Genomic DNA, 17,953 nt, shown 5'->3' on the forward strand with positions numbered 1-17,953 from the left:
ATTTAAAACCTCAGAATTTTGTGGTATTCAACACCAAAAAATTGAAGTTAAAAAAGCTTGTTTGAAAAGTTTTATCCATATCCTACAATGCATTGTGGGATACGCTCGCCAGTGTAGTGCTCTATGTTTGCATATTGCAATATTTCACCAAAGTTCATATTTTATCCCCCTACTTTCTACGTACTATTTAATGCACTATGGTTTCCAACATACTAAACACATATTTGCCGTACTAAATAGTATGCTAGTGAAAACAATAGCCAAACATTGATCCAGTACTTAAACTTAAACACTCAATCTCTTTCTATCTCTCTCTCTCTCTCTCTCTCTCTCTCGCTCTCTCTCAGAAGCTGGGAGTACGAACTTGTCCCGTCGGAGCCACCAAGCCTCTCTCGCTCGTCAAGCCCCCAGGCCAGAACATCGCCATCTCGGTGTTGCCGGTCAAGGCTCCTGTCTCCATGGTGACAGCACACATCAATGGGCAGAAGGCGGTGGGCTCGGAGCCCTCGCAGACGTCCCCCATCAACCTCCAGACGGCCGGCCGTGTGGCCATGGCGCCCGGCGGGGTGCTCTCCCTGAGCCGCAGGGCCGGCGAGCTGCCTCACTCTCAGGTAGCTGTTATCTCGCATAGCCACGTTTCAAGAGTCGCAGAGTGAGCGCGGCAGAATAAAGTGCAACTAGTGTGTGCACGTAATAGCATCGACTCGCTCTGTGTGTTTGTGTGTGTGTGTGTATAGTATAGGTTTATCTTTTATACTACTCAGTTGCCAAAACAAAAGTAACATGAAACAATTTGCATTCGCCACATCTGCTGCAGTGTCCCTTTTCCACCAAAAGATAACTTTTAGGAGAGCTAAAATATAAAGTCGGAAAGTAGACTAACTTTTATGGCAATTATGCTTCTTAATATTGTAGCGTATACAAAGATAAGCTCTCATGTACCTTCCCAAGCTGCCCAGTCAGAGCAAGAGGAGTAAAATGTGTGACATTTTACCTGCATGGCAGTTACGATAAGTAAGTACAGGTAGTATAAATTATAAACAAATAAACAGAACCCGGTAGCGATTTTTTGTCAGTAAACGTGTCCCAAAATGCAACTGGTAAAATGTTACAGCCAGAACAGTCTGTTACAACCACATAACTTTCTATAGACCAAATCGACAGCACTTCCTATTGCTAACACCATTTTATTTCAGCATAATATGTCATTGGGGGAGGCTTTGCAAATGTTGACCAATGCCAGTTTATAGCTCAATGGACCAAACACCAAATACAGCCAGCTTAGCAATTACTTCAAATGTTGCTGATACACATTGTTGACACTCAACAAGCACTATCACTACTGTCACCACTACTGTTTACACCATCACTTGACTTATACTACTACTAATACTGCTAGGCCTACTATTTCCACCGCTAGTAGCACCTGCCCTGCTACGGGCTTCTCTTATGTAGGGATATGGTTGTATTGAAAGCGTTTGACTGCTGGCGGATTTGACATAAAGCTGTTGTAGTTTGAGCGGTTTAGGTCCGTGCAGAGGCAGATTGTTTTACCGCACTTTTTTAGCTGTATTGTTTAGAGGCAGGGTGGTGGGCTCACGGTGTTTGGGGGGTGGGGGCAGGCGGTTTGTTCCAGCTGCCCCGGCTGTGTGCGCACACAAAGGTAATAAACCAAAACAGAAAAAGACGAGGGGGGTGGAGGGGTGAAGCGATATCCTGCCCTCACAAACTGCCCCGTCAGACACAGGGAGGAAGTAAAGCTTGTGTTGTTGTTGTGCGTGGAGGCAGGGGGTTGGCGGGGGTCGGGAGGGACAGTTCCCTCCGACCACCTGGCCACTAATTAGGGGATCGATAATGAGGTGTAATTGGATTGAGGCTCTGTCCGAATGCCCAGCCACTGCGGCCACATTGTTTCAGCAGCTAGTGGCACTTGGGGGTGAACTCTAGTGCTTTGTGGTGGTGGTGGAGGACTCTGCTAGTTTAGGCTCTGCGCCTCCCAAACTCTGACACATATCTGGTTACGCTCTGAAACTGTTAACCGTCAGTTCTGACAGACAACGCTGAGATTTACTTTAAATGTATCTTAGGGTTAGTTCAAAAATAGGTTTCCTTTGTCTTTTACTCTTGACAATTTTCAGACCCGTATAGTATACGCAGTGTTAGTTGAAAGGCATGATAAAAAAAAAATTAAAAGTGAAGGAAACTTACATTGCATTACGTAATTTAGTAGACGCTTTTGTCCAAAGTGACTTCCAATAAGTACATTTTGTCGGTAGTATCAACCCACTATATATGTCAGTCACAGCCAGCTAAACCCAAAAGGGAATAAGCTGAAACTTCTACATTCCATTCGTCCCTTCCCAACTCAGAGGAATATCTTCTGTGCTGTTAGAAAATATCAGCATTGAAATTAAATGACAGTAGATTTTGATATACGGTTTATCCGAACTTCCCAGTCAACCATAAAAGCTTTCCCTGACATACTAATGTGCATTGAAAACAGGACTCTTACGCACAGGCTACAGTAAAAGCTACAGGAGAAAATGTAAGCAGTATTATCAGATGTTAGTTTCTGACAAGAACATAATGTGTATCGTCGGTGTTCGCGTGCTTGTTTCTGGCAAGGGTTTTAAGTCAAATGTCGACCGAACGTTTCCATCTCTTGGAACGGGCATTAAACTATGTGGCGCTTCGGATGAATGAGCTCCGTATGAACTGTATCGGAGTTGCTGTTCTGAAGACACTACAATTAGCAACGCACTAAGCAAAGGAAAAAAGAAAGTTGTATGTAATGGATTTGTGTCCCTTATGAAAAGCAATTCTGCGCTATCTGTATTGGCCGTCACATCCACATTCTACCTTCCAACGATGCCTTTATCCTCTTTAAACAACAGCCAAGGTCATCTCTCCCTTACATTCGCCTCCCGTTCTCATCAAAAGCCCTAGTGAAGGTTGGTGTGCCCCTTCAAGTGGGCACCTCGCTACTTAACTCCTTTATAGGCGGGTGCCCGCCAGTGGAGATAGAAACATGTGGCACCTGGAGGACAATCGCTCAGTGCGTTCGGCCCGGGAAACGGCAGGAGCCGGGCTTTAGAAAAAGACAAGCAATGGTTCCAGCTAGTTCCATCTTGCCATTCACGCGGACTCTCTCTACCTTTAAACAAACGGTGGGGCGATCACAGCCTACCTCGCTAAACTCCATTAACAGGGGCGTCTGTGTTGAAAACTCGACAGCCTCCAGGACACAGCTCAAATACGGGCCAAATATGCAGCCCACATTTCAAGCGCTGACCAACGTTTCAAGCTTGAGTTTTCTCTTAAGTAGGGGCTTAAGAGTGGTTGTTCTGAATATAGACATAACTGTTAATGGAAGGAAAACCTGAAAAATCATTGCGATTGCTAAAGATTGGTAAAGATGTTGTGGGCCAATGTTGTGAATGGACACAGAGCAGAGCGGCCGCTTGAGGAACCTGAATCGTAATACGTGTTACATACCTTGTTTCTAACGTGGAACAAGTTGACTGTTTGGTCTCATGATTCATCGACCAACTAAAAGGTTGGTCATCTGGTCGATAGAATTTTTTTTTATTTCTTTGTGTGGTTGTTCAACCGGAAGTTTGGCATGGTAACACTTCATGGTTTTGACAGCAGCATAGCCTTAGAGGAGAGCGACGGGCCAGCTCTAAACAGAATGTGACGTCCCACCCCACGTAGGCACAGTGATTACAGAGAGATGGGCCCGGCACAGGGTGCCTGCCTAGAAAAGCACTGTGTTGAAGAGCCACAGATTGGGACAGTCTGTGCACCGTGTAGGCCCAGATGCAGCTTGGGTGCTGGCAGGCAGTGGAGGGCTAGGCTGGATGAGGGGGGGGGGGGGGGGGGGGTTATGTGTGTGTGTGTGTGTGTGTGTGTGTGTGTGTGTGTGTGTGTGTGTGTGTGAGACAGCTTAAAGTAATAGTGTTCCTCTATCGTACCAATGTAATTTAAAGGGTAATTATATTGCACAAGGGCTTCTGGAGGGTTAGGGCGGACCAGGGGGAGAGAGAGAAGAAACGCAGTCGTAATTTCTCTTAAAATCCGCCTGAACCGTCCAACGCGTCTTAATGCCTTTCTTGCTTTGCACAGACAGCGGCGACGTTCAATCTCCAACCTAGAGACTTTTTTATTATGTAACGGTGATTCAAAGTCTTCCCAACCTACACACTCACCGGGGTGAGGGATTGTGCAAGGCCTAGTCTATGATTTAAAATGGATTTAAATGGGCATCAACAAAAGCGCTACAGTGGCTCGTCAGATGTTTGAAAACCCAAGCATCGAAATCGAATAACAGCTCGTCCTCGTTAAGTCTAGGGCTACTCCTCCTGCTGCAAAGAAATCTGATTTGTATTCACCGCATCATTGCGCTAGTGTGCAATCTTATTACTCAGTGGCTGGAGTTTCAGCGCAGTGGGAATGAAATTAAAAGCAATATGGAGAAGACGGACTGTTTTTGTGTGTAGACATGTGCCGTGAACACAGTGTGACTTTTCTATTCATTGAATTTTTTCTAGGCCCAGGGACAGCTCACTCTAGTGGTTGGTTGTGGGAATCGCAACCAGGAAGCTGATGTGCACCCTTGTGCAAGTCACTGTGTGATGACCTCTGTGGAGGGGAGCAGTACTTTCTGATCCATGCATCTAGAGCTGATATAAGTTATATTCTGCTATAACTAGGCCTTAGCCTGGCTGCCTCCCAATATCTAATATGTACTTGAATAAACAATGGACCAGTGTATGGAAAGGATTTGAACCATCTATACTTGCGTAGAACACACTCACCCAGGCTTTGTAGTTTCCATTTTTGTCACTGTTACTCAACACTGAAACCGGAGAAATTGAGGGCGGTTATGAAGACACACTTCTCCTACACAAAGCAGAGGGGAGAACACGGCCGTGCGGCGGGTGCGGATGCAGCCGGAACCGAGGTAATGGCTGAAAATTTGCTGCGTCTGTGACAGCAAGGGGTCACGGCGGCTTTAAAAGAGCCGACCCCCTGGCTTCCGCCACCAACGTACATCGGCAAACCTGGCTGTCAGCGTGGACGGCACTTAGAGCGGGGTGGTGGCCCCTGCATCCTGACTCCTTTGGGCGTGACCTGGCCTGAAGGACACGGGGGAACAATTGACGGGTGGCTGACGCACGTATCACTGCGCCAGAAAAGTGACCCTTCAGGTGCACGTCTGTCATTCAGCGCAGCCTACAACTTCCACCTGACATTAATGTGCTTTTAATAGCCAGCATCAGTATTTCTATATTCATGAATTAGGCCATTAGATTAAATGGATTTCTATGGTGTTTGCTGCAGTAATGCATGGTGTGGCAGTTTCACTTGCCACACGCCACCCGAGTGGCGAATTCAGGGCCCTCAAGCACACAGACACAGATGATGGGATAGCAGACACACAAGCTTATTGTAAAGAGTGGGCTAGATGGAACAAGCCCCGGAGCAGATGGACAGCATGTCATGACAAAGGCAAAAATGTAAAAAAATAAATAAATGTCAACCTCTTGTTAAAACATGGTACTTGGTAAACACCAATATGATTATCCAAGATGGTGCGCCCTACTCACCACAAAATAAAACCATTCTTTACGCTCCTTCCAGTTCTTGGCGACTGAGCGGCTACAGCCTTTTGAACAAATCTATGGAGAGTCGTCTACATCTCGAGAAACAAAGTGGTCATACCGCTGACTTTCACTAGCTAGTCGCTTAACATCGGTGAGAATCTACTTCACTGAGTATTTGGAAGACATCGCAATGTATTGTGATTTTCTGTTTGTTTGTTATGTCAATCAGACGAAATTGATTGTAAATTTAGATTCCAGTCACATTTGAGCCATTCTAAGCATTAGTGAGAAATATACAGTGTAGGTTAATAAATGATGTAGCTTGTGGCTCTAACATTACATGACATCAATACAAATAATGCAGGTACAAGGACGACCATAGCCGGTATCGTTGTGTGCGGAAAATGCACTTCTCAACATCAGGCTTTCTAATCACATATCCTTATCAAAGCACCGCTCCAGGTACAAAAAAAGGCTCCAGCTCCCTAAAGGCCCATCAACTCCACTGAGAGCAGTAAAAACACACTGCTAGGCACACAGCCTGCAGCCCGTCCTTGGAACCCAGCCATTGCAGCCACAGCTTGTTCCCAACTCTGGTCGGTGGTGCCGTTTTCTTTTTTCTCTCCCCTCCGTGGTTTTCCCGTCAATGTTATTCAACCCTACTGATCGTCAGTAGATCAGTAGTTTATATATATATATTTTTTGGATCTGCTTAGTCACAGCCTACCTTAAAGAGTTTTTTACGGATAGACTGCTTTCCTGTATGTGCCGTCAGGGTTCAAATTGCGGCTGCGTGGCAGAATTAATCACACTTGACTCCAACGGCACTCTGAGCCTGCCACGGATAAACACGCTGAGAGCAGGAAAGAATCAAATCCAAGCTATTTTGTCAATCTTCTTGGCCTCCCTCACAATTAAGAAAGAAAGAAAAGAGTCTTTCTAACAGATGATGCATGTCTGTGGCAGCTCGGCCCCCCCTTTCTCTCTCTCCTTCTCTCTCCCTCCCTCCCTCTACCTCCCCCTCTCTCTTTCTCTCTGCGTTTGCACCCCTCTCCTGCCCCACCCCAACCTCCTTGCTGCGAGTAACTGTGATGACAGCACAAATCATACAAGCACACTCAGACCCAGATCTAGCCCATGTTCCAGAAAGAGAGGGAAGAGGGTGGATATTTATATCTATATATCTATCTTTACACACACACACACACACACACACACACACACACACACACACACACACACACACACACACACACACACACACAGGGTGTTTAAAAGGGTGACTCAGGAAGCTCCCTCAGAAGTAGAGAATGCTTGCATACGGCAACATCCTCGCTGCCCTAATCACCACTGTCTTTTCCGCCCGTTTTCTTTGTCCACCAACAGTAAACAATGGTTGCTACGTTGTTATGGACTATTTTAAGATGCTCTCAAAGAAGCTCTTAAAATTGGGGTTGAGAAGCTCTTAAAATTGGCATACTAATAATAAAACCAGGCATGCTAGTTATTCAATCGTTCCAAATCAATATTCTGTCTCAATTAATAGTTTTATTCAGTAAGTGGCTATATAATACGTGGGATAATGTGCAGCCAGCCGGTCATTACCGCAAAATAACCCTCTTCAGAGCGGCTGTCGGCGGGTTATTTGGCAGTCATGACCAGCCGGCTGTATGTTGTCCCTTACCTACCTTCTCCCATGGGTCCAAACACTCCAATCTTGACTCCCTAAAACGTGTAAAATGGAGCCTGTCTCTCTTCCTGTACCTCTACTCTACCTTCCTCAATTCTTCCTCTCCCTCTATTCTCTCTACTCTGTTCTACCTCTGCTCTTCTTCCCTCTACTCTACCTCTAATCTACCTTCCTTGATTCTTGACACTGTAGTAGAAATAACGCTCGGGTCCTACACCATTCAGGGAACCTCTGCGAATACTGAACATTTTCAAAGCAATATCAGTAAGACACGTTGCGTGCGTGTTTATTGTGTTCAGTAATCCATCCATTCGAAAGCTGCCCAAAGCAAACCAAATCACATCTCAGTTAAAAACGTCTCAGAGTTTCAAATAAAGTGAAGTCGTCTCTATAATAAAAGTCCCATCGTCCCACACCGCCATTTACATTTTCTATTTTGATACACCAGTCAATTGTAAACAACAAAACATTCTTGACTTAACCCCGCCATCTTTTGTTTTCCCCCTAAGAAAAAAAAACACAAGAGAGAGAGAGAGAGAGCGAGAGAGCGTTCGGTCTCCTCTATTCCAATACTGTCTCCCCCACACCGACGCTCTTACTCGAAGGTTAGAGATAGGCAGAGGCAGAGGGGAGGAAGAGGAGGGGAAGGTGAAGGAGGATTTTTATGCCGCTGCAGTTCTGCTGCTGCACTCTCCCTCCTGAGTTATTTTTTTTTGGGGGGGGGGGGGTTTGGCACAAAAAACTGAGGGAAACGGAAGCGATACAAGGAGGTTGCTGGAGAGGAGGAGGCCCCAGATGAGAAGGGAGGGGAGGGACAGGAGGGTGAGAAGAAAAAAAACAAAACAAACAAAAAAGAGAGGCAGCAATTATGAAAAAAAAAAAAAAAAAAAGAAAACTACGTCCTCACAGTGCAAGAATTTTCATCTCTGCTGTTGCTATGGGAACAGGCCTTCTCACACACAAATGTACGTACGCGCACACACACACACACACACACACACCCTGCCCCCTCCCGTTCGCGGCACTCTTTCTCTAGCACAATGGAACGAAGGGATTTCACAGAGGCGGAAAAGAATTTTAAAAATTAAAGGAGGTGGCAGTGGTGGGGAAGGTTGAAACTTTCCCCTCGTTGCTCCATTTTTGGCTATTTCTTTTCTTCTGGCAAAGAACAGGGACGGGCTTCGCTGAATGAATATGGAAGTAAACAGCAACACTGGCTGAGTACGGACAAGATGGGCAGTGTATTGTTGGTTGTGGAGGGTAGTTGGGGCACATTTGTAAACGAATGTAAACATATTTACAGATGGATGGACATTATCATCTCCATATATATAATATATATAAAAATGTAGGTCCGATTTTGTGAACCCCACCCCCCTTGTTGTTGTCGGGGGGGGGGGCTCTGTCAGGCCGTTAATTTCACTGTCACCCAACAGTTTGACCTTGGTCACAATAGACCTGGGTGTGGGGCTGATATACAGGCTGCACTTAAGACCTGTACATAGCGTCTTCTGGTGTGTGACTATTTGAGTGTGTACGACAGCACACATAGAAGGAGCTTCATAAACCAGCTCCTGGCTTCTTTATTGCACTATAAGTGAGAAAATGTGTGTGTGTGTGTGTGTGTGTGTGTGTGTGTGTTTGTGTGTGTGTGTGTGTGTGTGTGTGTGTGTGTGTGCTTGTCCCCATCAATATTCGTGGAGGTCACATGGCCGACTACCGCTGCTGCCAATGTAAACAGACAGACGAAAGAAGAAAGGCGGCCATTTATTTTAGCCCCTTTGCTTTAATTTCTCTTTCAACGTACAAGCCACTCGCTTTCAAAGCCCTGAAATCGGATCGCTTAATCTGGCTAATTGGAGTCGCAGTCATTTAGTCATTTAGTTTGATTGGGGGGAGGGACTCTTCCCGTCGTCAATTCATGGAAGGAAAACAAAACAAAAAAATATTCCATCTGACCGAGCGACTGGGTTGCGGGTCGCAGCGCTGCGCTGTTGCGATTTTGCTACATGGTGTAAAACCTGCGTAAAACAACCTTGAAAGCGACCTGTTAAACTATTTAGTAGAGACAGGTCCATACTTTATGGACCACAATCCCTGTCTTAAATCTCTGCAGATGAACGCGTGCTGTGCACAATATTTCATGTGCTGTCTACAATGTCTCTCTCTCTTTCTCTCTCCCTCACTCCCTAGATGCTGGGAACACTTACAGCAGTACCCATTAAGGTGCCTCAAGTCAGCTCCCTGCACCGGCTGGCTGGACAAGCACCCACTGTGCTACCTCAGGTACCAACATTCACCTGTCCATATTGTATAAGCACACACACACCAAGCATAGGTAGTGGCTATTAATGAGACTCAATCAATGGAGGAAACATTAAAATGTTATGACACTGAAATATAAATACTGTGTGAAACGACACAACTCAGATCATATATATACAGTATATATACTGTGTATATGTACAGTATATAGGAATTACAAATGGCTTCACGTTACACAGTTTATATCCAAGGGGTTCCCATCCGCGGTCCACTTCCCTCTTTTGGTCCCCCTAGGAATTGCAGGGGATCCGCAGCAAAATCAATATTATTTATTCATTTATTTATTATTATACCTATTTCCTCAAATATCAACCGGTAATCAAATTAAAACTGGGCTTCAAATAAATGCCGGGGGTGTGGTCGACTCAAACAAATAAAAGCCTGCCTAAAATACAGACCGGCAGAAAAACTGATCGCAGCTGCGGCACTGATCCGGTGCAGAGGTCCACTCCCAAACAAAGCAAATGTGTTTTTATTGTAGATGTATTTAATGTACTCTATTTCATACTGCTGCGTATGAGACAGCTTCTTGGTGCAAATGCCCCACTCTGAGAGCTCTCTCTCTCCAGCGCTCCAAACAGGAAATGGTGTGTTCAAGGTGAACTCAGAAAACAAATTCCCCCATTGGCTACCTTTACAAGTGCGACTTCTTTTTTTTCACCATAAATGGGTTTGCATGGCATGGTACCTAGACAAATGTTTAATTTAAAATTCATACTAAAATATGATCAAATATACTTATTAAACAGAGGGAATTAGATATAAAAGCCTGTTTCTAATACAAACCTGCTGGGTGTCACGATTCACTGAATCCATGATTTGATTTGACTTTTGATCAGTCACCATTTGATCCGATTTAAACATGTATTTTTATTCAGCACCGGCGGCTCATGGGATTGTTCGACTATTGAGCCTTGATTTTTGAAGAAAGTGGGGAGTGAGTGAGTGTGTGAGATAGGTTGGGGTTGGAGGCTCCTTCTCTCACTGCTGAACAATTACAATCCTCCCAAAGAAAAATCCACCTCAGGAGGCTTTTTCTGCTCCAGCACAGAACAGACCGGCTGCCTCCCCCTCCCCTGTGTGTGTGTGTGTGTGTGTGTGTGTGTGTGTGTGTGTGTGTGTGTGTGTGTGTGTGTGTGTGTGTGTGTGTGTGTGCGTGTGCGTGTGCGTGTGTGTGTATACACAGTATATATACAACCGTTTTTCGGACCCCTGAAAATGTTGTCAGACAACAGCTTAACCTTTTCCACTAAGTTATTTTACTCCGTGCGGTCATCCCCTGGAAGAGGGAAGGCAGGTCCAGGACTGTATCCACCGATGGCCACCTTGGGCAACAAACAAACCTCTTCCAAATGAATCAAAAAGTAATCACAGGCCAGAGAGCCTCCGAGCTGCAGAGTGCCAGGATGGCCACTGGGGGGCAGCGTCCTGCGCCGCAAAAAAAAAAACCCACAGCAAACCCTTCCTTTTCAACAAATGTTCTTCTCCTCGATCACGCGGTGCATTGGATCAAATAGGGCAGAAATGGAACTAATGTGTGTTAGCACGGACAGTATATACAAAGACAAATATTCACTGTAATGACTCCGTCTATCGCCGCCTCCCACCCCAACCCCCACTCGTTTTCACCAAGCCTGTCTCCTATCAGATGGGTGGAGAGGAAGAGGGGGCCACATTAAAAGCCGGCTCACGTCTGGACATGCATCAACGCTCCGCCGGGGCCTGGCTGCATCTGTGAATGTGTGTGTGACTGAGAAAGGGAAGAGAATGAGAGCATTTGTCACGGCTGTCTCTAAGAGCCTCTCCCTTTCTCCCCCCTGTGTGTGTGTGTGTGTGTGTGTGTGTGTGTGTGTGTGTGTGTGTGTGTGTGTGTGTGTGTGTGTGTGTGTGTGTGTGTGTGTGTGTGTGTGTGTGTGTGTGTGTGTGTGTGTGTGTGTGTGTGTGTGAGTGAGTCGGGTCATGTTTGGTTGAAATCTTGGCGTAGGCTTTGGTTGGAAAGTGTTGGTTTGAAAAAACGCCTTTTATTTAATTTGACTTTTTACCCAAAACTCTAATCTTCGTAAAAGAGTTAGGATACTGGGAAAAGAGTCTGTTGTTCGTTCGTTTTTGACTTACTGGGATATTCCCGCCATTTTCAGCATTAAAATGGCCAAAGCTACAAAAAAGAATAGACGAATACTTTATTCATCCTCAGAGGGTAATCACAGTAGCCAACGCAAAAAATGGCAATAATAATAAAGTAATAGAATTTAAATATAAAGTTAACTATGTCTTTATATATATTTATATATACACACACACACACACACATTCACACACACACGTATGTATATGTATATATGTACATACATATTGTACATGTACATACATATTTATTAACGTTTCAAGTTTATTGTCGAGTACTTGATAACAATGCAAGCATCATTACCAGATGGGATTCCTCGTCTTGAACTCACCAACTAAACTTTAAATTATACGTAAAATAAGGGAATAGTAGTGATTAAAATAAAACATTATTTTAAAACAGCTTTATTTAGTTTTTAAACAGTTTTTAAAGACAAAACTTAAAAAAATCGAATGGAAAGGAGTAGTGTCGTATATGTAATATAAAAGTATTTCCCTAAAAGACACAATAAAATGCAGACAATAATGACAGTGAGTCAACTTTATACTGGACATCTTAAATAGTTGTGGGCCACAACAATGCAGTGTCGTACCGAATGGTAAGATACTGTAGACACATTGTTGTAAGACAAACACTGCAATAAAATACTAAGAGGTAAGACAAAACAGGTAGGCTCTGCAATACCTGATACATTAAAATGACTAGCTGTAGATGATGGAAAGAGCAGTGTTCCTTCTTTTTAAAGTGGCCAGGTGTGTGGATTTAATGGTTCTAATCTCTGGCCTTTTGATTTAAAAATTAGGGTTTTTGAACTATGTCATTTTTATTTTACCTAAAATAATTGTGAAATATCACCATAAATCTGCATTTGAGAATCTCTGTCAGAGAAACGATAGGGATTAATAGATTGATTTTCCAAAAAACAACAATGGCGCAATAAAATGTAAAAATCTATAAATAAGAGTCAATCAAATAAAATCAACACCAGGGATATAATAATAATTTGTACAAATGTTAAAGAGACTGAACAGTATATTGGTCCCTCTGAACACTCACTCAACATTGTTTTACTGTTGATACAGTTAACATGGAGTAGTTGCCAACTATTAAATAAAATGCCAACTGTTAACTAAGAACTAAGAATTATTAATAAGACCTGTATGATAGTAAATTGGATATTTGATTCCCCCTCTACAGGGAGGAATTTTCACCTTTCAGTGAAAAAGGGGTTGATTGCTCCATTGGGATGTGGAGAGTTTTGTCACCACGTCTGCGTTTGCAAATGTATGAGTTCGATGTGGGAGCTTCCAGACCTGTTGGGTGATACAAGCCATTAAGTGCAAACAAAGAGATGGACCAAGGCAATCGGTAAAACAGCAAAAAGATGTCATAAACAAAGGGCGATGCAGCAATCCAGATAAAAATGATCTCATACAATTAGTAGTCATAATGCACAGATGGTCAATTACACTTGTGTGCGTGCACATGTGCATTAGTTGTGGTTCTGAAAAGCAACAGGGATGGATAGATACTAATAATATACTTCAAATTAGTATTTCCAGAGTAGTAGTAATATGTAATAATAACTTGATGCACACACGGCACACTGTAGGACAAAAAAAAACCTGCTCCAATTCTCAGAGTTAGGTTCACCTCTCACACTATGAGTTTAAGACAACAAAGTGATAAAGATAGTATGATTGTATTCATGAATTTATCAATTTACAGTAAAGCAGCGGAAATGTACATTATGCTTAACCGGCATACTGTATAACAGGCCACAGTAGTTCGTCCTTGGATTTTCCCCTAACCCTGGTCCTAATCTGAGATAGGGCTTAGGCCTTCATTTGTTTGTGTTGACACCTGTTAATATTTGAGCAAATATGGTAACTCAAATATATGAATTACCTTATCTTCTAAACCTTACACTGCTATTATTTTCATTATGATCTCAATGCGAACCCTGCTATTTGTTGTTGTTTTTAGGTCATTCATTGTACAAGGTCATTCAATCGTCACAGAGAACACAGAGGAATGTTTTTTTGAAAGCTTTGTGGGTATATATACTATATATATTAAAAAAAAAATTCCCTCACCTAGAACCAGACACTGGCACTGGTGACGCTGCCATGACATCATCCAATGGTGTTTCAGCACGAGTTCCGTGTTGTATTTCAAGTTCAAGTTCAAGTTCAAGAGATTATTTGTCACATACATATACATACGGTCATACATATATGCAGTGAAATGTCATGACACCTGGTGATTACGCACAATAAGCTCTATAAGCTCTAAAAATACTAAAACATACCAAAATGTGCGTAATCGACACAAGGTGCTCACGCAGGCAGCCGCAAGGGGAGGCGCCACAATCGTGATTCTGGGTTCTATAAATTGTATTGCAAGTTGAGAAGTTGAACTGCAGATTAACTCTTTCCTAGATGCAATGGCATACAAATACTCTGTGTTGCATGCTGACAACACAGGTTAAAAGAAATAAATAAGAATTATAATATTAATAACAATATTTTTATTATTAATAGTAGTAGTAGTAGTAGTAGTATTATTGTTAATAATAATAATAATAATAATAATAATAATAATAATAATAATAATAATAATAATAATAATAATAATCATTGTTATTATTATTATTAGGGTTTAGCCCGAAGGGGTGGAAGCCTTATTGCTTTTGTTAATAAAAAACTGAGGTCAGTGGTAAGTGGAGCTCATGGCCCGTAACTTTCACTGATTTCACCTTATCAATCCATGAAAATTTGTTTCCGAACAAATTTGAGGCAAGAAATAATCCATCCAGTTGCTGAGTCTTCAGTCATATTGGATTTACAAGATATCGTTTAAAAATTTGTTCCCACTTTCGTAAAGCATGGGCTTGCTCGCTCAGGGATTTTCTGTTTCATTCAGTTAACCTCGTAAAATTAAATAAATACATCGAAAATAAAAATACTATTTTATTTTATTATTTATGTTCTTTATTACCGCTGAGTATATGTGGGCTGGTCCCCCACCCAGAGCGATGCGACTCGACCGGGGGGACTCAGTCCGAGGGACCGTGGTCTTAGGTCTGGACCCATCGCCGGCACTTACATCACTGAAGGTTCCTCTTGTGCCGGTCAGTCCCTGTGCTGGAGTTGAGCGAAATAAGTTGCTCAAAACAGAGTTCCAAGAACAATGATTGTTCCTACAGTAGTTCCTGCAGTGCGGACACAATAAAAGGGACGGTTCCTCCAAAAAAGTCCTTAGAGCTATGAAAACGTTCCTGCGGTGCGAAAACACACGATATGGGGAGTTTTGCGATACATTATGTATTGGGATTATATTTGTTGCAATATTTCACATTTATTTTATGTAAATTAAAACACCTGTTACATAGTGTTTATTAGTTTCATTCAATTAAATACATTTACAACAATAAAAAAACACTGATTCATTCATTCTTTAAAATCAGAGATGTATATATTGATTCTATTAGATGTACAGAACATATTTTCCATTACAAAACATGTCTATTTTTATATATACACACACATTTATATACATACATACATGTATATACACATACACATATATGTATGAATCTGTACATACACTGTGTACCAGGATGGAAACCAAAACTATTCTCAACGTGTGGTCATAGCTCCCTCCCAAAAAAAAAGAAAAATACAATTGATGACTAACTCAACTCAAGTCATTTTTTGTTGCAAAACTGGCTTCAGAGATTTTAATGACAAACTTTAAACCGATTTAACGTGTCCCCGTTTCACCCGACCCATCTCCAGGTCAGGCCAAAGACCCAGATCCCCGACAGCCTTCCCCACAGCCCGTGCCAGGAACTGCAGCCGCTCAGCCTGCAGCCGCGGGTCACTGCCGTTATCAGCCCCAAGAGCCAGGGGGCTGCGCTGCCCACCGCCAACAGCACCTTCAGCCCCACGGAGCACCAGCGGCCCAACGGGCAGGGTGACAGCTTGCCCCCGCAGGCCTCTGCCCAGGACCTGTCAGGGGTCCCGCAGCCCGTCGCTGTCATCGCCACGGGCCCTGCCGCGCAGGTGGGTTCGGTGGGGCCGGGCGTGGCCTACGCCCTCATCACCGCCTCGCCCTCAGCCGGAAACGGGGCATCAGCGGGCATTGGCGAGGCCGTCAAGGTGCAGCCGCTGCTGTTCAGTGCTGACACCAAGGTGGGTACTACGACATGGACATCAACGCAGAGTAACAGGAGATTTCAACAGGTCCCACCTCTAGCAAAATAAATGTTAAACATGTCTATACGTTTATCATTTTGATTCAAAATGGAACTGGCAGCCTGTTTCAGCAGCTCCGTACTTTATTTGTTATATTAATGATGTAATTCATCGTTGTCTTTTGCGTTAAAAGCCTCAAATTATCAACTTCTTCCACCATTGATACTATATACAGTATATGTGCAAACTCACATATAGTACAGGCATATTCAATTCCCTGTCCGTGTGTGTGTGTGTGTGTGGCCAGGTCATAATAATCCAGCCCCAGGTACCCAGCAGTACCCAGGGTTCCCCGGGGACTCTTGCCGATGTCCCGTCCCGGGAGGCGACTCCAGCCCCGTCCCCGCCCGCCCCCGCTGCCAAGAAAGATGAGGACCCAGAGGTGAGATCCCACTCAACCCCACCGTGATTTCATTTATTCAGGTCTTTTTATTTTTTGTTTTCTTGTCATACTTCAAAGAGGAGATTTGGATTGGGGGTTCTTGATAACATACCTGTTCACTGTTAACCCCCCGTGTCTTTCAGAAAATCGCATTCATGGTTGCCCTGGGCTTGGTCACTACAGACCAATTGGAAGGTATGGTTTTTGGTTGTGTTTGGTTTTCACCCTGACTTGACTCTCTCTCAGACACCGTGGACTCTGGGTGTCATTTCAAAACTGTCCCAGAAGTCCAAAAGTACAATTTGTGCATGAATGGAGAAAGCTCAGGCTGAATAAAAGCAATGATTTTGACAGTAGACGGATATGGTGTTGTGCAGCCATAGTGTTGAATTTGATTCCATCTTGGTCAACTGAAGTCTAAGGCCCGCTGGCCTCAAGTTGGATCAACCGCCTTAAAGTGCTGGACTAGACCCTTTGCCACGGCGCTGAAATGATCCCGTTTTCTCTCCTTCCCTGGCAGAGATCCAGACCAAGAGACAGGAAAGGAAACGGCGGAGCACGGCCAACCCTGCCTACAGTGGCCTGTTTGAGCCAGAGGTAGGAGCAGCCTTGGGTTTTAACGGGAATCTCCGCGCCGTGAAACGTATCTTCGACAAAATTCTTAAAGAAAATCCACCCGTCGTGATCCTAATATGATCTCGCTATGTGTTTTTAGTATGACACCTACATGGAAATCAGCGATTTGCTTAAATGTATTTGGCATGTTTTTACGTTCAACTTCACATTGAAAGATGGGGAAATGTCTTTTTGCATTAGTTGGTAATTGCATTACCTTGGGTTTATGTTTTTACTTCAGCCACGTGCAGAATTGCTCAGTAGTTGGACATCTGGGTTGACGCTAATTAGCAACTCCACACGGTGGAGTCAAAATCCCAGTGGCTGTTCCTGCCTCTGCAGAATGGGCTCTTCTTGTCGCTTCCCATACAAGATTGGTCGAGCTTGTTCTGATGAACACAGAGCTGCTATTCCGGCCCGAGCTGATGCATAAGTACAGCCTCGCAATTTTGATCTTGCAACACAAGAGTTCATTTCCATTATGTAGTCGTTTAAGAGGAATTCGAAACATTTTCACAGTACACCCGGTGAGCTCACCTGGCACAATAGTGTGGGTGGAAAAACAGAGCTAAATCCTGGTGGAGCTCGCAAATGAAGTTGTCCCATGTAAGAAAGTTGATCAAATGCTTTTACTGCTATGCAGAGAACAAGCATACTCACCTTGAAGCGTTAAGAAGATGTGTGGGGGAAGAATAAGGTGCCTGGGTGAACCCACTTCTCTTTTTTGGGGGGGATTTTTATATTTATAGAAGAACAACCAATAAACAACACATTCCAACAGCACGAATTCCAACAAATATCAAAATGTAATTTATTGTATACATACATGTTCATTTTTAAAGAGTGTGTAATACCTACTTAAGGACACTGTATGATGAGAGGCGGTTACAACGGTTCAGCCAATGTGAACAATGGATTCTAAGATCCTGTTAGAAAGATGAGATGCCGTTC

General features: G+C 43.6%; 1 protein-coding gene across 1 annotated transcript in view; it reads left to right on the forward strand.

Annotated features, from left to right (window-relative positions):
- The window catches only part of phf21b (PHD finger protein 21B), a gene marked incomplete at its 5' end in the record, with an annotated part of 67,439 nt that overhangs the window by 46,085 nt on the left and 3,401 nt on the right, over window positions 1–17,953 (forward strand). The window contains 6 exons of the mRNA XM_080022553.1: window positions 348–611; window positions 9,490–9,582; window positions 15,547–15,942; window positions 16,253–16,387; window positions 16,531–16,582; window positions 16,908–16,984. Of these exons, the coding sequence (XP_079878679.1) occupies window positions 348–611; window positions 9,490–9,582; window positions 15,547–15,942; window positions 16,253–16,387; window positions 16,531–16,582; window positions 16,908–16,984 (1,017 nt within the window). The remainder of the gene's footprint in view (window positions 1–347; window positions 612–9,489; window positions 9,583–15,546; window positions 15,943–16,252; window positions 16,388–16,530; window positions 16,583–16,907; window positions 16,985–17,953) is intronic.

Source organism: Zeus faber, assembly GCF_960531495.2.
Source record: "Zeus faber genome assembly, chromosome: 21".
In the NCBI taxonomy this organism is placed as follows: Eukaryota; Metazoa; Chordata; class Actinopteri; order Zeiformes; family Zeidae; genus Zeus; species Zeus faber.